Raw genomic sequence first — 23178 nt, forward strand, 5'->3', positions numbered from 1 at the left:
GGTGGCTACATTTGATCAATGAAAACTCACCGAGATGCGGATTCGGGACCCTTAGCCATATATTCACGCCAGTGGGCCATGATGCCCATGATGCGTTGAGAAATTATCGCTGCCGGAATCATCTCTGTCTCAATCCCACTAGTGACTTCAATCAGGGCTCGTCATGGAAGAAAACGACAGAAAGACTGACATGCCGGTGAACACAAAGTTCCCATTAAGTCCGCATTGGGGTACAAGCGGCTCATAATGAAGTACTCGTCTGTCGAGGCAGCTTCTTCGATAGCTTCGGCAAGGTTGAGTAATGGACTGAGCTCATTTAGATCCTGCAAAATTAACCGAATTGGACGAACACGGGGATCGATGCCCTTGTACGACCGATGGCCATATCCAAAGAGCTTTCGTTTACTATACTTGACTTCGCTTAGGAATGCAGGAACATTGGTCGGGTTTCAGATTTCTCGAAGGGCGTGCTGAGCAGATTCGGTGGCTCCAAAATGAAGAGGGCCGTGGGCGGCGACCACCGATGTTATTAGACAGGAGATTGGGCCGGTCAAGGAGGAGGCTGTTACCAGCGCCGAAAAGACCGCCAAGGCCATGCCGTGATCGGCATTTAAGATGGAAAATCGGCGAAAACATGACAGTCGAAGGGGATCGGGAATTCCAGTGATCGAATCCACGAGGCCGGACATGATAAACAGATTCTCGTAGTAGGTTCTTCCTGAAGCAGGAGGCTGCCAATCGAAGCCAAATCGGTGACATCGGACCACAGAAAACACCACGGCCTAGCCAGCTACAGTGCGTAGAATTACGCGGTCCGCGTCTTTCAGATTTTCCTGGTGCAGGGTCGGGTTGGCAGACGCGGGATTTGTGTGGTGCTGACAAGCCAGACAAGCCGCGAGACCCGCCAGAATCAGTGATAGCGGAGAGGTGAAGTTGACCTTGCATCCTGTAAGTTCAGCAATCGAATGTCCCATAAACCAAATTTTCTCGGACATACGGTAGACCTCGTATCGCATTAAAGACTTCATCGGGAACCTCCCGCATATGCACGATAGGGTATGTTCACCATACCAGCAGATAGAACATGTCCTCAAAGTCGGAATCCCAGAGCTGCTCCAAAGGAATAGCCTTGAAATATCAAATTCCCGTGCTCATGGTCACTAGTATATCAGCACGGCCTATAATTGAACGGGCAAAGGCGCTCACGAAAGCTGATGGCACTTTCAACCACGGCTGTATTATGCAAGCCCGGATCATGCACACGTATCCCAAGAGAGACCTGATCAGCTCGATCGGACCCAGCACTCGGGGCCCGAATGCGCTGCAGATCAAGGGCACGTATCGCATTGTGGCGAATCGGAATGTCATACTTCACGCCGGTGCGCGAGTCGTGCACACACAAGGTCCCGGTCGACATGGCAATGGAGTATCAGTGGAATTGGGAGGTTGGAGATGGTTAAAAGTTATATACAGGGATCGATGTTTGAGAATTGACGCTTCTTATAGATTCGAAAAGTCACCGTCATGATTTACTTGTAACACGAGCGACATCCCTGATACACGGATTCGCGCCTCGACTTCTCTACACCTTCCAACCAAATCAATTAAAAATGAAGTTCATATTCGACTATTGAATGTCTGTGTCATGCATCATAATCAATCGTTAATTCACCCGATATTTTTTTTTGTCGGGGTTCCCACTCCAACGTGTTTAATTTACTGGGGCATATGCTCGAAGGGGTGCTCGAGGTTCTCCTGGCAGAAGGGAAGCTTGCCAACGGTCCAGATCTCGGTGTCCTAGATATCATCAGTATGTATTTAAAAAGCTCGTATTTCAGTCCAGACATACCGGCTTCAAGGTCTTCTTGATCTCGCTGTCGAGAGTACCGGCCTTGAGGGCGATGATGGGAGGGGCAGCCTCGGGGTCGTGGGCAATGGGAGAACCGCACTCGGAGCAGAAGATGCGGTGGACGGGCAGGCCGGAGCTGCCAGCCTTGGCGTAAGACTTGGTAGGACCGTTGATAGTCAGAGAGTCCTTGGGGACGACGGTGACCAGAGCTAGGGAAGGTTAGCGGGGTTCCACTTGTTTTTCACGAGCAGACGAACAGTAGGTGGAACCAGTTTGGCGCTGGCAGTCATCGCAGTGGTCATAAGCCGTGATGAGAGGCTTATCGACGGCCGCAGTGTAAGTGACGGCGCCGCAAAGACAGTGACCAGTGAGAGGCATTGTGGATGTTGATTCTTGCAAGGTACTTGGGGAGAGGTATGAAGGACCTTGTGGGCGAGAGAAGGTGCCTTTATATAAACATGGGAGCTCTGGAAACTAAGCCATGGATTGAGTACTAAGCGAATCTCCCCCTCCTCTTCTCTCCCTCTCTTCCATCTCACTAAACTATAAATTACATCACAACTCGACAATTCCAAATTCCGATGGTGGATATGACGCATGACAAATAACCAGCCCCGCCAAAGCTGCAGCTTCTAGCCCATCAGCCCCTCCAACCCCTCGGGCCCTCCAGACCAATTCTCGAGTCTAGTCATCTATTCGTCTATTCGTCTCCCCAAGGTTGGTCCATTTGGCCCAGACGAGCCACCAACTCCCGATGCGCCCGTGTCAGCGTGCGTCGAATGAACCCCGTCATCCCGAGCGGACAGCGCAGTTCGACCCGTTCTTGCAAATACAGCCCTTCGCCGCCCCGCCGCACGCTCCATTCATTGCGGATGTCCACCCCCATTGGCGCATAGATGTGCGTCTGGAGCCCTTGCGGGGTATCGTGGAAACAGGCCCGATAACGAACTTGGCCTCGAAGCCCTGGGAGATAGTTGATACGGTCGGTCAATTCGTACCATACCGCGTGGCTTTCTCCGGTCGGTGCATCCGCGGGCGGTTGACATCGCTCGTAGTGGACGACTAGGGGATTCCGGGTGATCATCGCGTCGTGATCGTGCAGCCGCTGCACCACACTCACTTCGGAGACCGAAGGAAGCGGACTGTCGCTAGTGATCACTGTTCGCCTCTGCATCGTGGTGGGTGCAGAGAGACACAATTCCCACACCCGCAGGGCTAACAGGTGCGCCCGCTGTGGATTGGCAGAACTACGTCGATCGTCGACTCGGGAACCCACCGGAGAACTCGACGTGAATGCTAGGAATCCTGCACGATTCCAGCACGGCGGGTCAGGGCTAGCGATGGTCGCAACATATGTATTCGAAACCCACACCAGGCACAAACTGGGCCCGCGCCAACCTTAGCTGACCTTAGCGCACTTATGCTGACTTTGACTGGTGGTCTGTTCTCCTGTCTCCACTACGAACTCTCAACAAAAATTTGGGTAGTTCGTTCGATTTCTATGTACCATGGAGTGTCTCCACTACAGATTCCCACTCCATACATGGTCGCTCTACACGTCCAGTCAGTGAAGTGAGTGCCATTGGCCCTGACACCCGTGAGTCTCTAACTTACCTGCATCGAGGCCGCCATGCCCTGGCCTGGGATGTGTCCCCCATACAGCATGTCCTCGGCTCGCTGAGCCTCGCGAGCATCGTCTTTGGTCACATATACGGGCATATCTGCCGTCACTAAAGGCAGGCCCAGGATTTCATTCCGATTCGCGATAGTCCGTACTTGTGCGGTAACGGACCCGATACCCGGGGGCCTGTTGAATGCACGACCCTACATGCAGTTAGCGCTGTTCCGAGTGCCAATTTAGACCACCATCAATGTACCTCTGTGGACTGAATCTCCCGCGCATCACCCTGCGTGATGAGGCTTTGTGGTTTCCGTGACACCTCGTTGACTTTGCTATCGAAGTTCATCTGCCGCATCGCGAGGCTTTGGGCCAAGGCTGTTCTGACATTAGCCTGCCGGGAATGGGTCTTCAATTGCATAGACTAACCAGCTGGTCCGCCTCGGAGAGGCCCGCGTCCTGTCAGGGCGCTTTCGGCGTGGGAGATCACCGAGACGTCCTCGCGTGTGATCCGCTGCCCGCTCTCGACGGCTTGCTTGAGATCGGCAACCGAGGGAAGATCGTAGTTCATAGTCGGACGTCAGTTCTTATCGCCATACGGTTCTATCTTTCGCAGAATATATAGTGATTGTAGACGCTGATGTCACGCTGAAGACATGAATTGCCTCGGGCGTCATGGTGGCGCTGCCACTCGTTCTACTTCGAGCCACATTCTCATTATACAGACATGGATATCTCTAGCTGTTTAGCTCAATATGGGAATCTTGGAAAGCTGTGGAGATGGTCGGGCATTGGATCAATGTCCTGCATGTGAGATCAGGGTACGCCTTCAGATGTTTGCAACGTTGCTGCAACCAGACCGCCGAGGCAGGACGGACTAAGTATGGCAAACATTGAAGGTCGGAACGCATTGGTTCCCAAGACCTGGACACACGATAATGCACCCTACTGTGCAAGTTGAAAAAAGGCTATTATCCCTGAAAGGTTCCATACGTTGCCCATGTCCATCCCCGGAACTTGACTTCCGTCGCGTTTGCACAATGACAAATTCCCAGCAGGGACTGGACTACATGCAAAGGAAGAAAAAATCTACCGCAACTGCAGCTAGTCGCAGGCCTTGATATGCCTTGATCCAGGAATTCGGTGCTTGGAAGAATGCCTCTGGTGCACCCTTACACCCGTCGACACGCGGATCGAGGAACCCGAACCCGACCGAACTAGAGGCAAAGTTAAATGTCGGGATGTAAAGTGACACGATGGGCTAGTGCAGCGACCTGTTCTGGAAACCTCGGGGCTCGGCGGCGTTGAACCCCTGTTGTGCTCCTCAGGGGATGCCCCCTTTTCTTGTACAGCGTAACACACGGGATGATGGTTGGACGAGCTTGTTCTATTAACATAGTTTGTGACCCTGTGGGAATTGCTAGTTGTTGGAAGTACTCGAACAGTGCATTTGTCCTGTATTAGAAGTTCGGCAATGTCGGTAATTTAAGTAATTTAAGTAATTCTCACTCTCACAATCCGAGCGAAGAAAAATAAGTGTCACGGAAGTCGAGAAGCGGAGATGGGCAAGTGTTTATAGTTGCGGCAAACGAGTAGAATCCCGGTCACGCAGTCATCTCCGGCAGACTCCGGCCCGAAACCGGAACTTGGGCTTCTCCTCAAGCCGCTCTCTGTCTACAACCCGGTCGCGCAGTGGCATTTTAGACCCCTCGACTTGAATTCATGGAGACGTAGGGGCCCCGTGTTTTGTCCTTCACATTCTACATTCCACTGACATGGTGTCTCGCAGGCCAAAGAAAGGAAAGAAGGCGTGCACCGAGTGCCGCCAGCAAAAGGTCACTCACCATCTTTATCATCTTTTATTGACATCGCACTAATCAAACTAGGCCAAATGTGATGTCTATTTGAATCCTGACCAGCCATGCACCCGGTGCCGTAAAGTCAATGCAAACTGTATCGTGTCAGAACCGTTCAAGAGAGAGCACAAGCGCAAGTATGCATTTTGAAACTCCGGCTCGAGCGGCGACTAACACATTCTGCAGGCGCATCTCCGACCTGGAACGGGAATCGGAAGATCTGCGACGCAAGCTCAGATCTTCACAGCCGGCTGATACTCATCTCTCGCCGATTGCGCTCCTGACAGCGGCGGCTGAGATGGGGGTGCGCACGCCGGCCAGTGATACGCTCTCCGAAACACCCCAGCCTCCTCCCTCGTACCCACCACAGCTCCTTGCGCCGACGGTTCTAGTGCACAGCACCCCGGGACCGGCATATGATGGTGATACCACCAAGTCGCGCACCTTGAATGGCATCCAGGTCAGCGCGCAGGAAATCGATGATCTATTTCAAATGTACGTTCAACTTAAGCCGATGGCGTAGTCAAAAGTTAATTCTAGATTGCAGCTTTTTCCGATATTACGCCCAATTCCTTCCCATTCTCGACCCGCAAGCGCGGCCCAACACATACTATGCACAGTCACCTTTCCTGTTCTGGGCCATTATCGGCGTCGCATGTCGGGCCTATTCTCGAAACCCGACTCTCTTGATGGCCTTGGCTCGTAGTATCATCGAGATGGCATTGCTTTCAACCTTGTCGGTGTCACCGCCATCGAACACCATCCAGGGTATCTTGCTTCTTCTTACCTGGCCATTTCCGAAGGGGGACCATCCCGACGTGACATTCCCGATGGGCGGGATTCTGCTACACATTGCGATGCAGAATGGTCTCCATATCCCCATGTCCAGCCACGAGTTCTCACGCGTTAAGATGGCAGCTCCCTCTGACCTAGACCTTCTTCGCCGCTCGGAATTATGGGCGCATTCTATAATTGTTTATCAGCGGCAAGTATCCTCGAAAATTCTCAGTTGGATTGAATTGTGCTGATGTTCAGTAGGGTCTGTGTGACCAAGGGTCAATTACCGCGAGCACTCGGGAATCTTGGACAGGATCCAGCACAACACCAAGGCTTGTTTGAAAATATCGCACCTTGGATAGCGTTGAAGCTTCGTTGCCAAGAGCTTATTGCCAAGTGCAGCGAGGCAACCACGGAAAATGGGCTGCGCACTATGTCACTAGACCAGGAGCGTGCATTGGACCTCATTCTGCGTACCTACGAAGGTCAGGTAGATGACTTGGAGCTTCAGGCCGTGACCGGTATGCCAATTTATGTCATTCTAATTTCCTCGCTAACATCCAGATTCAGACGACGAGAGATTCGACACCGCTCTGTGCAGGATGGCAATCCAGAGTTTCCACCTATACAAGAACCAGACATTGGTCTCGAGTGGATGTTACCCACGAATACTCGTCACCGCTTGCAGCTTGATCGACTATATTCAATCACTCTGTGAGCGTGTCGGTTTCTTGTCGATGGCGCCAGTTCAGATGGGCTTCGCATTACTTCTTGCTTCAACGACGTTGCTCCGTATCCTCAAAAGCAGTGTGGCTTCTCAGGGGCTCGAAATCAGCCGTGCTCGAGCTTCACTTTTCACCGCAATAAACCTGGCCCAGCAAATGTCGGTTGATAGCGCCGACCTAGCCGCGAAGACCGTGACTATCTTAAAGGCAGTCTGGAATAGCAGCAAGGCGTTCCGCAAGATTGATGGGACCGAGTACAGCTCTCTACGTATTCGCAGTCGCCTGGTGCTGAGTCTGATCCTTGACACGGTCTGGTGGTGGCGCGATGAGTTTGATCCAGGTTCTCGAAGCGTGAGATCCGTGGTGGAACCGGCCCAGGGCAACGGCTACGCTCGTTCGCGTTACCCTGGCACGGCGGGAAGCTCGGGACCAAATGGCGACACCAATCGAGAAGTTGCAGGTAGCGCGACTACATTTGGAGTGCCTGAAGGAAACGATGCCTTTCATCTGGACGAACAGTTTCTGGCTGACTTTGAGTGGGCGCTGGCTGACGATACGTTGTTCTCACTGGATCCCCTTTCGTCCAACTGGTCTACGACGAATAACCTGCTATGATGAATTATTAGTTGGATGGCTACTATTCAATTCAATGCAACATAATCACCAGATCCTGCTCCTACTCTCCGGTCTCGCACGGATATTGATTGAACGCGTTCAGGCCCATGTGGAATCAACGCCGCGCCTCCAAACACCTATCTTACGCCGTCGAACATCCTGAAGGGGTCCATGTGGCAAGCTGGAGGTTCTGCCAAAGACTTGAACTACCTGAAATAACCACGCGCTGTCGGATTGATAGCAGGGGAAATTTGGACGTGGCGTGGTGTGGTGAATCCATCCCCTACCCTGCCAGGGACAGGAACTGCCTGTGGCGCTGATATGGCCCCTTTTTGTCATATTTCCAGGCTTGGCATGGGCTCCCTCCGCTGGAAGAAGCGTAAGCGCCGACCGAGATGGCATATTCGCGGGAATTAGTCGACCTTAGCAATGCATCCTCCTCCGCTCCGCCTGGGCCGGGTCCAGGCTCTGAGCTCGACCGCGTGGTTCTTCCGTGTGGAAATGTCCCCGTAACAGTGGATGCTGGATTGAATCTGGATAGGCTATAGAAGGCAGCGGTACATACAAACGTTTGACAGCGACCCGCACGCTGCCATAGGGTATTTAAAAGTCACTTGGCTTGTCCTCATCTTCCAACTCTGACTCAGTCAGCGAAGGAAACTTCTAAAGACAACTTCTGGCGTTTCGCAACAGGAGCCACAGCCTCCGCATCCGCAGCTCTTTTTCGAATCAGGAATAGATCTTTCGACCTCTACTACGAGTAGATAAAAAGGCCATGTACCCAGAGCGCCTGTGTTTATGCTGGATCATTGTGTCTATTTTGGGCGGAATCGATTGAAACAAGTATCAGTTTCCTAGTAGATCAGCCAATGCATTGTGAAGGGATTCATGTCATGGTATTCATTTATAGCATCATCTAATTATCCACTCAGGAGTCATCTTGTAGGAATGAAATGCTTGGAGTCATCCTCTTGCTGACTGAAAGACTCATGGAACGCCGCAATTCCACCTATGATGCCAATTGCCATGAAAATGAGGGATATGATAGACCATATCACACCCCAGCACTGAGATGATCCGCCGTACTTGCTGGCAAAGACGCTGGCATCCGAAGTATTCACCTTACGAAGGATTAAATCGTCACACTGTGGTGGTATTGTTAGTTCCAGTGCTTTAATCTGTGAGACCAGTGGGCACTTACAATATCCCAGACGCTGTAGAGAGCAGACATAACACCAATGAAGAGCTATTCGAGAAGAGTTAGACAATCCTCACGCTGTGTATGGACACAGACTCACCACCACCCATCTCAAGGCCTCGCCATGGGCAATGAACCAACAAGCCACCAGCAGACCAACCGCAAGGAGGATGGTCGCGATGGTTAACCAATCCTTGCGAGCCCACCACAACGTCAACAGAAAGCAGACGCCGAGAACAATACTGGCGATTTTGCTTGCCACAATATCAAAACCGGCAAAGATCAAGAGAGCGCCAATGATTGAAGACCCCAAATATCCCGCAGGGAGGGTGATCGCGCTGATTCCACCTTGCATGTGAGTTACTCCACCTTCGTGGGGGTCGAGTGAGATCGATTTCACTCTTCCACCGGTGCAACAAGCGGTAATAGCGTGACCGAATTCGTGGAATGCGATCACCAACATCTAGTTCGGTCAGAACACTCGAGTAAATATCGATACGGGATGAAGGGTCATTTTACCTTGAAGGGCCAAAGAGACCAGCGAACATATGGCAAGTTCCACAACAGCGCTATAACGACCACATACACTGCCATGACCCCAAGAGTAACCGCCTGCGTGTGGTTGACCGAAAGGGCGCTGCGTTTGATGAGATGCGGGGCCATCTCGACCGCCCGTTCCCTTAGCGGGACGTACAAAGCTGGCATGCTGACGAGAGGAAAGACCCTGGTTGTGAGTAGAAGTAAGGGTTCTGAGAGAATGAGGTTGGGTGAGGTTCAAATATTTTCTTTTGAACACCCTGTGTTTGAGAGTGCCTCCTTGTTATACGCGTCCTCTTGGCTTAGGGAATGAGACGCGCATGCCAGTTGTTTTTCTGTGGCGCGCGGCCCAGGGCTTGGCCTGTGGCTGGTTACACTATCGGCTATTTTTAGAGAATTCACGTGAGTCGCTGGTCTTTGAAGGGTAACCACAACACCATACCTGGTGGCATGAACTATTACAGTACTCTTCAAACAAGAACTCAAATTGGATATTTAAATCACCTGACATGGTTCACTGCTTCACTTGAGGGAATTCTAGGGTTTGGGCTGCCCAGAGGGGACGTGTTTTGCTCAATCTAGGCATCGGTCATGTTGAACCATTAAAATACATACATATGCTCCGATTCACAGGTTCGCAGATGCCTAGTGTGTATGTGGATAGGTGAATGGGTCCTCATGGCCCGAATATTCACCTAGACCTACCCCTCGGGGCCTCTGAATCAAATTATATATATTTCCAGCCGCCTCCTTCAGAACATCCACCGATCCTGTGAGACCACGCAGTAGTCGCCTGGTTTGGTTGGTACTACAACGAGGGCGGTGGGTTCAAATTGCTGGCATCAGAGGTGTCCAGGTGTGGACCTCCCCCCCCCCACATGGGCGCCCGGACCTGGATATCAATTGACATTGACCTGGAAATGAGGTAATGAAAATTTAACAATATTATTAGCCAGTTCTGCGAAGACAGCTACACTGGCTGAGCCGCCTCCGTTGTCGGTACGAGCACCTAATCCATACCCGTGCGCCAATACGACCCTGATCCGACCCCGCAACATATCCCCAATAAGGGTAATATCAGATGGTGATCTAGCAACGCAAGTGTCGAGTCCACTCCACCCCCACGCGTCGAAACCCTGGATGGGGAGTTTCGAAGAAAAGAGATATTTAAGTACAGACTTAAGATCTGATGAAGATGTACGCCCATCCCCCAACGCACTTTTGACCTTCTACGCAGACGCGTGTCAAGCTGTTTTGCTTCTCCCTTACACCTTCCTTTGAGACAAGATCACGAAGATTAAGCAAAAGTATTGACTGTGAAATGATTAGCATGTCTGTTGCGTTGTCTTTATTCCTAGTAGCTGTGAGTGTTTGTGCTCAACCAACCCTCCACATCGACCGGGCATGTCACCATGAGACACCGGATTACCACGAAAGCTCGGGTGTGCTCAAATACGTCAATCCTCTCATCGGGACTTACGGAACGTCCCCGAATGACAACGGCGGGATGATTCCATCAGTGTCGCCCCCCTTTTGGGATGACTCGATGGACACCCCAAACGCGGGAGAATTTCATTTCACAAACCCCGTACGGTGACAGCGACCGCCTAATCCATGGTTTTCAGGCTACTCACCAGCCAGCCATCTGGATGGGAGAATCTGGCCAGGTTGTACTAACCCCTGGAATGGGAGAAGTTCAACCTCTGTTCGAAAACCGGGGACTGGCTTTCGAGAAAGGAGACGAACGTAGTACACCCTACGTCTACGAAGTTTTAGTTGACGCGAAGCAACTCATGAATCGCGATTGGAATGCTACAGCTGAGGCTGCTGGATATGGCCCTGATCCTGGAGGAGCTGGAGCAGTACCAGAAGACGTTGAAGAGGGTAAGGAATCGCCTTCGTTCTGCCCGAGAGACGCAGAGCTAATGAATCAGGTGCCAATGGACGAGCAAGAAAACGCCAAATACAACCGGAGCCACTAAGCACAATATCCGACGAAGGTGAGCCGTACGAGCGATCAGTTCAAGTAGGTATGCCTTAATAGACTCTACCTTGCGAAAGGAAACTTATGTGCCGATAGGTTGCAATGTCGGCGGATTCTCATGTTGGTCATCTGCGATTCGATTATCAACAAAAATGCGACAGCATCTCGGAGAGCCGCAACCTTGAGCCTTGGGTTTTCATCGAAGCCTCTCGTCGAAATTGGATGGGTGGTGTTCAAATTGATTCGGATAGGCGAGAAGTCTACGGATACAACACCGAGAGACAGGATTACCTCCTTGGTCCAGACCGTGCCCCGGGTTTCAGGGGATTTTTTGTCTCGAGATTTTCAGAACCATTCTCAGAAGTTGGTGTCACCTCCGGGAAAGACATCCTTGAAGGGGAAACTGCAAGGCGGGGAAACTTCACCGGTGCCTATGTGAAGTTTCATCAAAATACGACCAGAGTGGAGGTTCGGACAGGCGTCTCCTATGTCAGCATCGAACAGGCAAGGAAGAACTTGGATCTTCAGATACCCGACACCGATTCCTTTGAAAACACAGTCCGGAAAGTGAAGCAGGCTTGGCTCGACAAGTTGGGCCGTGTGACTATTGTTGGTGTCAACGAGACCGATTCGGATCACGATCCTCGCCAAATCTGGTACACCGGCCTTTTTCATGCTCTTCAATATCCTAACGACTTCTCCGAACCCACATCAAATGAGAAGGGCGCCGAGCGTGTATTCTACTCGGGATACACCGATAGTGTGCACATTGCCAACGATTCTTACTATCAGTCCTGGTCTATTTGGGATACTTACCGGGCAGAACACTCTCTACTGACGCTGTTTGCGCCCGAACGAGTAAATGCAATGATGAGATCGATGCTACGTATCTTCGATTGGACTACTTGGCTTCCAATGTGGCCAAATATTATCGAAACAAACATCATGATCGCAACTAATGCAGACGCTGTGCTTGCAAATGCGCTTGAACGAGGATTCAGAGACTTCAATATCTCGAAGGCCTGGACGGCTGTAAAGAAAAATGCCTACACCCCACCGCATCATGACACGGCCCTGCTTTATTACGACCGTGAACCATTTACACCCAATGAGGTTAGAGCTGGTCTGACTTCTTACATGAAACAGGGATGGGTTGCCAACGATCGGTGGTCAGAGTCTGGGAGCCGTACGCTGGACTATGCATTTGATGATTATGCCTGCTCCGTGGTCGCAAGCCATGCAGGTGCCGACAATGGAACAATCTCAACACTTCTGGCGCGCAGTCGAAATTATGTTCACCTTTGGAACAATGAGACCCAGTTCATGCAAGCTCGCAATGACAATGGCACCTGGGCGAACCCCGAATGGGGCTGGACCGAAGGTGATAACTGGGTCTACACTTTTGATGTAATGCATGATGTGGAAGGGCTAGCGGCGCTTTTCGGTGGCCGAGAGGCTATGCGTGATAAGCTGGATGCTCATTTCGAAGGAGGCCATAACGATCAAACCAATGAGCCTAGCCACCATGTGCCATATCTCTTTTCCGTGCTTGGATACACCGATCGTGCTGCAGAGGTGATCCGAGAGGTTGCTTGGCCGAGTTACAACGCCACCAGCGGGGGACTCGGCGGTAACGAGGATCTGGGACAAATGAGTGCTTGGTATATTTTCTCTGCCCTGGGCTTCTACCCAGTCAACCCAGCCAGCGACGAGTACATCGTCGGGTCGCCTTTCTTCGAGCACGTGTCAATTCGTCTCCCCGCTGGTGCCGCTACAGGAGGACGGATGCTGGATCAGCCAGAAAAGGAGCTGGTGATCAGTGCCCCAGGAGCGCCCACAAAGCCATATGTCAAAGGTCTCACGATTGACGGGAAGCAAATTTCACAACCGGTCATAAAACATGGCGACCTCGTTAATGCGACACGGATTGACTTTGAGATGAGCGACGTTCCTTCAATGTGGGGTACAAACCAAACGTGGTAGAAGCAGTCTCGTGGGCATTCGGAATTCTTGAGAGGTAGGGTCTCGGCTATCCAATCCAAGATAATTGCCGTGGAATCACTACTCTGCGGCATCCAAGATCTTTGACTTATGTAATGATGCCTTTATAAACAGTTGCGTCGGCAGTAACTTAGGAACTCTGCACTGCGTCATCAGGCCGGGAATAATCTTTTGCCATTTTAGACCCTAAGGCGCAAGGGAAAAGGAAAGGCCGGCTATGGCCCGTGGCCGACGGGCTATGAAGACCTCCCCGTTCTTGGAACCCCACATTCGTCACTCTAGCAAAAGTCAACACGGCCGTGGGTTTTGAAGCATACTATTTCTAGGTACCTAAGGCGCGGAGAGCATTGCGGAGTATTCCAAGCTCTGTATCGAGCGGGGCCCTCCGTTAAGAAGGCCAGGATGGCAAAGAGGAACCGATTATATTGCTCTGACAGCTCTGGGCGACATCTCATCCCCGGACTGCTTCGGTAGACTTCCGACCGGAGAGGTCGCTTCGAGCCGAATGAACGATAACTGTGGGGCAAATGGCACCACCGGCACTTTAAATCAGCCAACTGACGTCGTTGCAACAGTTGATCTACATTAGAAATGGAGATTCCATTCCTTGAAGCGACATTCTGACTGAACCACCTTCCTAAAACTGCTTGAAGTCTCGGCGTCTCGGCAGATGAGGACCCTTAAATAGGGAGCTAGTTCCCAGGTGCTTGTCTATAGGAAGTCTTCACGGAATTCAGTCTCAAAATGTTTGGGTCAAAATGGTGGATTTGGGCGGCGATCGCAGTATCGTCGCCGTCCCTTGCGGCCAAGGCACCTTGGGATCTTGGTCATGGCTTCAATCTTGCCGTTGATGAAAGCATCAACCATCTCTCTATCGCGCGCTATGGACGTACGATCTGGGAGACCGTAGCTGGACAACCCTTTCTAAGTGCCAGCGCTGGTAATGATCAAGTCGTTGCTTCTAGCGGCAATTTCAACATCATAGAAATTGATAGAAGCAAATGCACTGGACAACGAATTAGCCAAGTTACTCAACGTGCCAACGACAATGCGGCCCTTGTGCGAGGCATCTTGTCGGGTTGCGGAAATGAGACAACGCGCTTCTCCCTTTCGCTGTGGGTTCCCGCAGAGCTGCCAGATCGCGTCGCCTTCCATATCGACCTAAACGCTGGTTCTTCAAGCTCGGACGCGGCTACCAAGTTGTTTTTCACCTATTCCTCGTCGCCATCGGAGGACTTTTATGGTCTTGGCGGCCAGGCATCCTTTGCTTCTTTCAAAAATCAGTCTGTGCCTGTCTTCTCGCGTGAACAAGGTGTCGGTCGGGGTGACCAGCCAACCACCCGTTTGGAGAACGAGGACAGCTACTTTGCCGGGGGCGACCACTTCACTACGTATTCGGCTACTCCCCAATACATCACTTCGGAGTCCCGGGTCTTCCACCTCTCCCAAGAAAGCACGGCCTATGCAAACTTCGATTTCCGCAACCCTCGTGCGGTGACCGTGAGATATGATGCTTTGAAGGTTGATGGCTATTTCATGCAGGGGACTAGCATGTTGGATGGAATTTCCATGCTCACGAAATATACCGGAAAGTGAGCATTCTCTGGTCGCCACTGAGAATCTACAACCTAAAACGCTTGCTAAACTCTCATGTTAGAATGCCAGCGCTCCCACGGTGGGTCGATACCGGCGCTGTTCTCGGAATTCAAGGAGGCCAAGCGAAGGTCAACCGAATCGTCAAGAGGGGACTCCAGCAAGACTGTCCCATTGCAGCTGTATGGCTACAGGACTGGCAAGGTCACCCTCAACTCTCTCCATGCGTTCGCCGTGCTAATTTGAGGACAGGTCCGGCACACATTCCCAGAGCGCCTCGTACATGACTCTCAACATCTCACGGCTGTGGTGGAACTGGGAGTCTGATTCCGAGTTGTATCCCACTTGGAAACAGTTTGTGCAGGATCTACGTGATGACCACAATGTTCGAACCTTATCATATATCAACCCGTTCTTGGCAAATGTGAGCACTAAGCCCGATGGTTATCGCCGGAATCTGTTTCTGGAGGCCACCAAAGGTGGTTATATGATCCAGAATTCCACCACGAACAGTACTTCCATCGTGTCCAGCGGTCCCGGAATTGATGCCGGAATTCTTGATCTGACCAACCCCGCAACGCGTTCCTGGTTCCGGAATGTTCTTGTTGAACAGGTCTTCAGTGCGAACGTGTCTGGCTACATGGGTGACTTTGGCGAATACACGCCCATATACGCAGACACTCGTTTCGCCAACAAAAGCGTGGATCCATTCTTCTATCACAACGAGTACCCTCGAGACTGGGCCAAATTGCACCACTCGCTCGGCGAGGTAGTTCCCACTTTCTCGGACGCGATCATTTTCCACCGTTCCTCCGCACTTGCTGCTAACCGGTACATGAACCTGTACTGGGCCGGTGACCAGGACACCAACTGGGGTGTCAATGATGGAATTAAGTCAGCTGTGACTGTCATGGGCCACATGGGTCTGTCCGGCTATGCACATGGCCATGTGGAGATTGGCGGATACACAACTACATGGGACAGTAATGGCGTCGTCAACCGCACGGCCGAGCTGCTTGGTCGTTGGGGAGAGCTATCCGCAGTGTCTAGCGCGGTCTTCCGGTCACACGAGGGAAATGTTCCCCTGGTCAACGCGCAATTCTACACCAACGCATCAACGTATGCTTACTACGCATACAATGCCCGTATGTTCCGCAGCCTGGCGACCTATCGCCGCAGAATCCTCGATACAGAAAGCAAGAATTTGGGCTGGCCCTTGGTTCGAATGCCGGTCATTTACTACCCCGATGACGCGAAAGCAAAGGCGATCAGCTACGAGAGCTTTTTCCTGGGCTCTGACTTATACGTTGCGCCTGTGCTTGACCCTGGCCGCAAGAGCGTCGAGGTCTATTTCCCTGGCCAGAACCAGTCATACACGCATGTCTGGTCCGGGCGGAGATACCAAGGTGGCCAGACAGCCCGTATCTCTGCCCCGTATGGTAAGCCTGCTGTGTTTGTCGTGGGCCAGCCGAAGCACAATGACCTCGAGGGCTTCCTTGAATTTGTTCACAAGGAAAACGCGACAACGATTCATGTTTGAATAGTGCCACTGCCGGAACAAGGATAATTTTCATATCGAATAGACCTGAACACATTATTCAAAGTCCTTCTAGATCACTTCACAGGCTCTTTTGACAGCGCCGGCTCCAGTATATCGTATTCCGCCGTATGATGGGGAGATTTCTCGGGCGTCATGGATTATTATAATCTCCGACTTCGGTTATCCGGGACAATGTGACTGCCGAAGATAAGGGATTAGCTCTCTTCTGGACCAGGAGAGGTTCATACTACCCCTGTTCCAAAATTTATCTACTGAACTCGTGTTCACTGCCCAATGTTTCAAACCCAAATGCCCTGGACTGCGATACATCTTCAAGGAGTACACTAGATAGGGATTCTTACTAGACATGGTGTGTCCACTTCCGGCGCTCGTCTTTTGCAACTCGTATACGAAACTGTGGGTAGTTCAAGGGTTTTTAAGTCTCTTCCTGTCGATTGCGAGATGCCGAGAATAGAAATATCTATAAATCATCGCATAGCCAATTTCTCTCTATCTCCATGCCCTTCCGGTACTTGCTACATCGCCCCTGAAAAAGGTGGGCTACGTAGGGTTTCGAATTATACTTAGGCCGTGAGAGTCCTGGAGGCTGATATTCTGGAGCTACGGAGTTCCAGTTCCTTCCGGGATGCAAGACATCGGCCGTATGACCTATCGATGGATCAGTTCTTGGAGTGCCTCTAGCCCTAGCCCCTGAGAACACAGTGAAAGCCAATGAAGAATCTATCTGGCTTGTATTTTGATTGTCTGCGTAAGGATCTGAAGGGGTAAGAGGTCCACGTGTGCAGCCGATATGGACATGGTGTAGATATTGTCATGCGCAAACTGCCTGCTGCTGGATATTGATGGCTGGAGCAAGATGCAAACATTTAAAGACAACCCTCCCTTCTATGCAATGCCGCTCTAGTACTTTCTTGGGCCATATATCGTCTTCGCTTCCCGGAAATATCGCTCATTCTTCACCCGGATTATCATCTTTGGTCTTCCAAACGAACCATGCGATCACAATCATGCCCTTCAGAATTGCGGCTGTCCAGAGAGCTCCCATCATACCGACCGAGCTATGCGCCCACAGTCCGCCTAAGACGGTGCCAACCAGTAGACAAATGACCGCCCCTGCTCGGCGCATCTCTTCGGCATGAGCGATCACTTTAGAGGACAAGAAGTCTGGATGAGAAAACAGGTCGCAGTAGATGCTCGTAAGAACGACACTGGTGAGGCCGTTGTAACTCAAAACGCGACTGGTAACGGCTTGTCCGCTACTTTGAAATGCTACTAGAGCAATGGGCACCAGTACTACCCAGCTTAGGGGGCATCGCGGATGGGTCGGTAAAGAGTGACAATCAAAGCCGCGCTGACGACACAGATCAGCTGCAACATGAAAGATGCACACAGCACCCAGCGCTGTCGGGGCGCGAAAGCACGGTGGAAAGCAGAGAAACAGAGGGATCCGAAACAGAAACCCGCAATGGAGGTGCCGGACTTGATCCATCGGTCATCGTCACTGCCAGCTAGACCAAGGCCAAAATAGACGGTGTTTCCGGTCTGCATGCTGACGAAGGAGCCCCATATGAAAACCGCTGAGCTGTCGAGCAGACCGGTAATGATGTAGCAGAATAGCAATAGCCAGTCTCCGTGGCGTGGATCGAGCTCATTGTGTAAATATTGTGACAGATGGCGCGACCGCGGCTGCGGCTGCGGCTGCGGCTGCTCGCCACTCAACAACGCGTCGGTCTCGTGAGATAACGAAGACATGATTAGATGAAGAATTTCTGCAAAGGTCAAGCATGTCGAGATGTACCTGGAACCAAAGCTGCGTGCGGGGATTCGCCTTACCGGTCAATCCCCGCAGGGAGGGCAATTCCTATGCGTCATTAGGTCCACCGTGTGGGGGACGAAGAGTAAGCTACCATACCTTTGTTGCCGAGCCAAGTTGTTAAGCTTTGGCATTACTCCAACTTTGGAGGTCGCGGAATGGAACTCCCAATGAGAGTTCCTGCAGAGATTCAAGTCCCAGATTTACTGCCGGATGTGTCCGGACGGTTGACGTATTTGCGAGTGAGGGGAACCTAGGAGACTGCGAGGCCAGAGGCGAGGTTAAAAAGGGCCGGAAAGGTCATCGGTTGATCGAATCATGAAACAGATTTCATAGATTTCTATTTGCCACTTCAGAATGCATTTTTTGTCGACGCAGGTGGCAGCTCTGGTGAATCTGGGGTTGCTTCTTGGCGCATATGGGATTCCTGCTCCGGATCATGCGGTCCAACAATTGATGCGAGTGCCTCCCAGTAACTACCAGGAATTGTTCGGTAGCCCACCCTTCAGGCCTGATCACCGTGATCCGTATGATCACAAGGTAGACTCGGTCGGAGAGGGTCGACATCCCCTGCCCTTTAGGAATGGCGACGGCGCGACTATTGAAGGCCCAAGAAATCGCGATCGCGAGCGCCAGAATCCCGATCTGATCCGCCCACCTAGCACAGATCATGGCAGTATGTCAAACATGCGCTGGAGCTTTGCTGACTCGCATGTGCGCATTGAGGTGAGTGTCTCGATCCGTAAACCGAAGTTGTCTGACAGGTGTTGTAGGAGGGTGGATGGACGCGACAGACCACGACCCGTGAGCTGCCCACGAGTCGCGAATTGGCAGGTGTCAATATGCGCCTGGATGAAGGCGTTATTCGTGAGCTGCACTGGCACACGGAAGCCGAATGGGCATACGTGCTCGCAGGCCGCGTGCGGGTCTGTGTGCTACCCTGATCATGTCAACTCTCTTCTGACTTCATCTAGGTAACGGCCCTGGACCCTGACGGAGGTAGTTTTATGGATGACCTCGAGGTTGGTGATTTGTGGTACTTCCCAGCTGGCCATCCGCATTCACTGCAAGGATTGAGCCCCAATGGCACGGAATTTCTCTTGATCTTCGATAACGGCCATTTCTCCGAGGAGTCGACTTTCCTTCTTACGGATTGGATGGGTATGAAACCAAGATCTCACGGCTTCCAAACAGCCAGTGCTAACGATACCTAGCTCATACATCCAAGGCTGTCCTGGCAGAAAACTTCCGTTTGAAGCCGGATGCTTTTAAATCTATTCCTCAATCTGAGAAATACATTTTCCGGGGTTCGCTTCCAGGGCCCATCGAACGCGAAAAACCAAGCGGATTTCGCAAGTCTAAGCTGAACTTTTCACATCATATGCATGCCCAGGACCCCATCCGCACAACGGGCGGACGCGTCCGAATCACGGACTCTACCAATTTTCCTCTCTCCTCAACCGTGGCCGCTGCCCACTTGGAAATCGAGCCTGGCGCTCTGCGCGAAATGCACTGGCACCCCAACGCTGATGAATGGACCTACTTCATCAAGGGACGCGCTCGAGTCACGGTTTTTGCAGCTGAAGGCAATGCTCGCACCTTTGATTATATGGCTGGAGACGTCGGCATCGTTCCTCGGAATATGGGACATTTTATTGAAAATCTGAGTGATAATGAACCATTGCAGGTTCTTGAAATATTCCGCGCAGACAAGTTCCAAGACTTTTCGCTGTTCCAGTGGCTTGGAGAGACCCCTCAACGAATGGTCGCGGAGCATATTTTTGCGAACGACCCCGAAGCCGCAGACGCGTTTTTAAACCAGATTGAGGGAGCCGAGAAAGACCCCATAAAGGATGCACGACCTTGATTAAGCGCTTGGATTTTGTAATGGGGACATGAGTTGCGAGTCTGGCATCAAAACTAGTATATATAGTGAGAGGTGCCCAGGTCCTATCTTGTTCCAAATACCTCCGGAGTCCGTTTAGTAGAGAGCTCAGTATGCTCATAAGACAAATTCACATGTCAACCGACGAGCCTCGAACTTGAAATTGTGCCATTTCTGCCAAAGGGACAATGATGAAGCCGAAGCCGCCGAGGGTCCATACATAGGACTAAAGGAGTCCTTTCTTTGTAAAAGGCGGTAGGATTCGATACTGCCGGCTCTGGATTGACGAGTGCTTGACAGTGGCTGGTACAAGAATAGGCTTATCTTTGCAGCTAGAAGCTGAATCATTCTATACCCCCAGCTTGCTTAATTTGGCCTCTCATTCAGCCTTGTTCCCTTGAAGGTATAGTAGCGCCGGGTGGGTCCGTTCCTGGACGATCAGTCACTGTTCACTGCGTCATCGCGTCCCCACTTGTGCCTCGAGGAGCCTCTCTCACGTTCCAAGGTTCCGGCCGCATCCGTGATCCGCAGTTTTCTTTCTAAACTATGGCACGAAGCTTCTGTGTTTCCTCTCGTCAACCTTGCCTTCATGTTCTCAAACGTGCTCGCCGCGTTCAGACCAACACCCGAGTCTGAGGGGACTCCGCAACGACCCCCGCGCTATGTCGGTGAAGATACTACCCCGACCAGCCACCGGGAGATCCTCGGCTGGTACTCCTACGGTATCGCGGCCGAGGTGTTCGCTGTCTGCGGTGTAGGTTCGTGACAATCCACTTCCTTGGCGCTGGAAATCGCTTACTCATTCAATTCCAGGATCCTTTCTGCCCTTGACCCTCGAACAGCTTGCGCGAGAGCACGGTACTATTCCAAATAGCAATCAGCCTTGCTGGGGCCCCGGGGCCCCAGAGAAACAAAATGGTGGTGACCAATGTGTGGTCGGGTTCTTGGGGCTGCAGATCAATACTGCCAGCTTTGCCATGTATACCTTCTCGCTGGCGGTACTTATCCAGGCGTTGACATTGATCTCGTTCAGCGCCCTGGCCGACTATGGTATGGTCTCCTTCCACAGAACAAATCCTATTACACAAAACAAGCCGGAGTGAGCTGGCTAGCTAACCACTGTGATGTGATACATAGGGAACAACCGCAAAACGCTGCTCCTGTCTTTCGGTCTCATCGGCTCGGTCGCCAGCATGCTATTCGTATTCGTTGCACCTCCAGTCTTCATCCTCGGCTCTGTTCTCGCCATAATCGGTGTTACCTGTCTTGGATCCTCTTTCGTCGTACTTAACTCATTCTTGCCTGTCCTTGTCGCGAACGATCCATCTATTCAAGGCTCCAAACGTGGCGGCGGGGAGGAGCTGTCCAACCTGAATCGAAACGAGGACACCTCCGATTGGAATGCATGGGACGATGACGATAGCATGGACGGGATTCAGAATGCGGACCACGAAACCGGATCTCCTGAGGATGGGCTGAAGAGCAAAGAATCTCCAGATTCAGCACCGGAGCTTCAGCGTTCTACCCAAATTTCCTCAAAGGGGGTTGGTCTAGGTTACTGCGCGGCTGTTTTTGTTCAGATCCTGAGCATTCTGCTCCTCGTCTTGCTCAAAAAAACGTCGCTTTCGAAGATTTCTGACACCCTTCCGACCCGCTTCGTGCTCCTGTTGGTCGGAATCTGGTGGGGGGCTTTCACCTTCGTCTCGCGGCGCTGGTTGCGCTCTCGACCTGGCCCTCCCCTCGATAACTCCAAGACTCCCGGCCTTCCAAAGTGGCGAGCGTGGCTGCGACTCGTGGGATTTGCCTGGAAGTCGCTCTGGCAGACAGTGAAGGTGGCGGTGCAGCTCCGTGAAGTGCTGATTTTCCTAGTCGCCTGGTTCCTCTTGTCGGATGCCATGGCTACTGTTTCCGGCACGGCCATCTTGTTCGCTCGCACTGAGTTGAAACTTAGCACCATCGCAGTCGGGGCTTTGAGTATCACTGCGACTCTTAGTGGAATGGCTGGCGCATTTCTATGGCCCCATGTGTCTCGACGGTTCAATCTGCAGCCAAACCATACGATCATTGTCTGCATTATCCTGTTCGAGATCATCCCCCTTTACGGTATGCTTGCCTACGTCCCGTTCATTAAAAAATGGGGTGTCTTGGGATTGCAAAAGCCTTGGGAGATTTTCCCTCTTGCTATTGTCCATGGTGTCGTTTCGGGCGGACTTTCATCTTATTGCCGCTCGTTCTTTGGCCTGTTGATTCCACCTGGAAGCGAAGCCGCCTTCTACGCGCTGTACGCTGCTACAGATAAGGGAAGTTCATTCATTGGCCCCGCTATCGTAGGTGGTCTGATTGACGCGACAGGCCAGGTGCGGTCGGGATTCTTCTTCATTGCGGTGCTGATCGTGCTCCCGATTCCTCTCGTGTGGATTGTTAATGCCGAAAAGGGTCGTCGTGAGGGGCTAGCCATGGCCGAAAAACTAGACATGTCACACAAGGGTGCGACTGACGATGCCCATGAGGCTGAAGGTCTTCTCGCCCATGAAGCTTAGAATGGAATGCATGATGGAACGAACTCATGAATATAGAATGATATGTCCCGGTAATTAAAGAAAATTGTTAATTGAACCCATTCCTAGTATTGCTCTAGACTGACGACCGCCTTCGGGGCTAAATTCAAGAAAGCCTTATGCCAAGAATCCGTCAGCTTTGATGTCCTAAGCAAGTGGAATAGATTTTCTTCCTCCATCAACTGATGTTGGCGATGGCTTGGCTTCTGCGGTGTAGAAGGTATAGATTTCTATATATTGTATGTGGTGCCAGTGAACCTCGTTTCCATGTATGTTTTACACAACTGTCTTGGTGCCGAGTTCCAAGGTTCAAATGAATCAAAAAGCGCCTAAAAATAGCCATTCTTGTCTTCTCGATTCATCTTACCGGCTCCCGAAGTCTAGCCAAGATGGGAATGCTTACTCTAGGGATGCCTTCGAGGTTGCTCTCAAGAGATGGCGACACATACCCCAACCCCGGAGGATCCACGCACCTCGGGACCCCACATCCGAACATGCGTGTGCGCGTGACCAAATCCGACCCGGCGGACTCAGCAGCTCAATGTTGTTTATGATCAGATACATCTACGGCGCACCTGGGCACGCCAATCAGCTGCTGCAGCCTTGCT

At 51.7% G+C, this 23178-nt stretch overlaps 11 protein-coding genes across 11 annotated transcripts; 5 read left to right on the top strand and 6 right to left on the bottom strand.

Moving 5' to 3' along the window:
• Positions 1–161: 161 nt before the first annotated feature.
• N7443_003369 (putative citrate synthase) lies at positions 162–1417 on the bottom strand (the record flags this gene model as incomplete). The annotated part of the gene is made up of 3 exons (XM_056883425.1): positions 162–405; positions 1162–1178; positions 1232–1417. 3 exons carry the CDS (start codon positions 1415–1417, stop codon positions 162–164), a joined length of 447 nt encoding a protein of 148 aa, XP_056745266.1.
• Positions 1418–1716: 299 nt separating this feature from the next.
• Positions 1717–2227, bottom strand: N7443_003370 (GFA family protein; the record flags this gene model as incomplete). Its single annotated transcript, XM_056883426.1, has 3 exons — positions 1717–1797; positions 1850–2058; positions 2107–2227. The coding sequence occupies 3 exons, from the start codon at positions 2225–2227 to the stop codon at positions 1717–1719; spliced, it is 411 nt and encodes a 136-aa protein (XP_056745267.1).
• A 322-nt stretch (positions 2228–2549) lies between these two features.
• N7443_003371 (uncharacterized protein) lies at positions 2550–3023 on the bottom strand (the record flags this gene model as incomplete). The annotated part of the gene is made up of 1 exon (XM_056883427.1): positions 2550–3023. The coding sequence occupies one exon, from the start codon at positions 3021–3023 to the stop codon at positions 2550–2552; it is 474 nt and encodes a 157-aa protein (XP_056745268.1).
• A 431-nt stretch (positions 3024–3454) lies between these two features.
• Positions 3455–4038, bottom strand: N7443_003372 (uncharacterized protein; the record flags this gene model as incomplete). The annotated part of the gene is made up of 3 exons (XM_056883428.1): positions 3455–3673; positions 3727–3845; positions 3897–4038. 3 exons carry the CDS (start codon positions 4036–4038, stop codon positions 3455–3457), a joined length of 480 nt encoding a protein of 159 aa, XP_056745269.1.
• Positions 4039–5242: 1204 nt separating this feature from the next.
• On the top strand, positions 5243–7440 carry N7443_003373 (putative C6 transcription factor (Leu3); the record flags this gene model as incomplete). Its single annotated transcript, XM_056883429.1, has 6 exons — positions 5243–5302; positions 5354–5460; positions 5510–5818; positions 5871–6308; positions 6362–6621; positions 6671–7440. 6 exons carry the CDS (start codon positions 5243–5245, stop codon positions 7438–7440), a joined length of 1944 nt encoding a protein of 647 aa, XP_056745270.1.
• A 935-nt stretch (positions 7441–8375) lies between these two features.
• N7443_003374 (M50 family metallopeptidase) lies at positions 8376–9343 on the bottom strand (the record flags this gene model as incomplete). Its single annotated transcript, XM_056883430.1, has 4 exons — positions 8376–8585; positions 8642–8686; positions 8739–9101; positions 9158–9343. The coding sequence occupies 4 exons, from the start codon at positions 9341–9343 to the stop codon at positions 8376–8378; spliced, it is 804 nt and encodes a 267-aa protein (XP_056745271.1).
• A 1153-nt stretch (positions 9344–10496) lies between these two features.
• N7443_003375 (GH92 family glycosyl hydrolase) lies at positions 10497–13142 on the top strand (the record flags this gene model as incomplete). The annotated part of the gene is made up of 4 exons (XM_056883431.1): positions 10497–10763; positions 10801–11059; positions 11110–11201; positions 11256–13142. 4 exons carry the CDS (start codon positions 10497–10499, stop codon positions 13140–13142), a joined length of 2505 nt encoding a protein of 834 aa, XP_056745272.1.
• A 762-nt stretch (positions 13143–13904) lies between these two features.
• Positions 13905–16293, top strand: N7443_003376 (uncharacterized protein; the record flags this gene model as incomplete). Its single annotated transcript, XM_056883432.1, has 3 exons — positions 13905–14752; positions 14818–14952; positions 15006–16293. 3 exons carry the CDS (start codon positions 13905–13907, stop codon positions 16291–16293), a joined length of 2271 nt encoding a protein of 756 aa, XP_056745273.1.
• Positions 16294–17616: 1323 nt separating this feature from the next.
• Positions 17617–18066, bottom strand: N7443_003377 (YoaK family protein; the record flags this gene model as incomplete). Its single annotated transcript, XM_056883433.1, has 1 exon — positions 17617–18066. One exon carries the CDS (start codon positions 18064–18066, stop codon positions 17617–17619), a length of 450 nt encoding a protein of 149 aa, XP_056745274.1.
• Positions 18067–18484: 418 nt separating this feature from the next.
• N7443_003378 (uncharacterized protein) lies at positions 18485–19994 on the top strand (the record flags this gene model as incomplete). The annotated part of the gene is made up of 4 exons (XM_056883434.1): positions 18485–18853; positions 18901–19053; positions 19102–19288; positions 19342–19994. 4 exons carry the CDS (start codon positions 18485–18487, stop codon positions 19992–19994), a joined length of 1362 nt encoding a protein of 453 aa, XP_056745275.1.
• Positions 19995–20601: 607 nt separating this feature from the next.
• N7443_003379 (uncharacterized protein) lies at positions 20602–22552 on the top strand (the record flags this gene model as incomplete). Its single annotated transcript, XM_056883435.1, has 3 exons — positions 20602–20770; positions 20826–21062; positions 21150–22552. 3 exons carry the CDS (start codon positions 20602–20604, stop codon positions 22550–22552), a joined length of 1809 nt encoding a protein of 602 aa, XP_056745276.1.
• Positions 22553–23178: the final 626 nt, after the last annotated feature.

Source organism: Penicillium atrosanguineum, assembly GCF_028827265.1.
Source record: "Penicillium atrosanguineum strain IBT 20685 chromosome Unknown utg000002l_segment0_segment0, whole genome shotgun sequence".
Classification (NCBI taxonomy): Eukaryota; Fungi; Ascomycota; class Eurotiomycetes; order Eurotiales; family Aspergillaceae; genus Penicillium; species Penicillium atrosanguineum.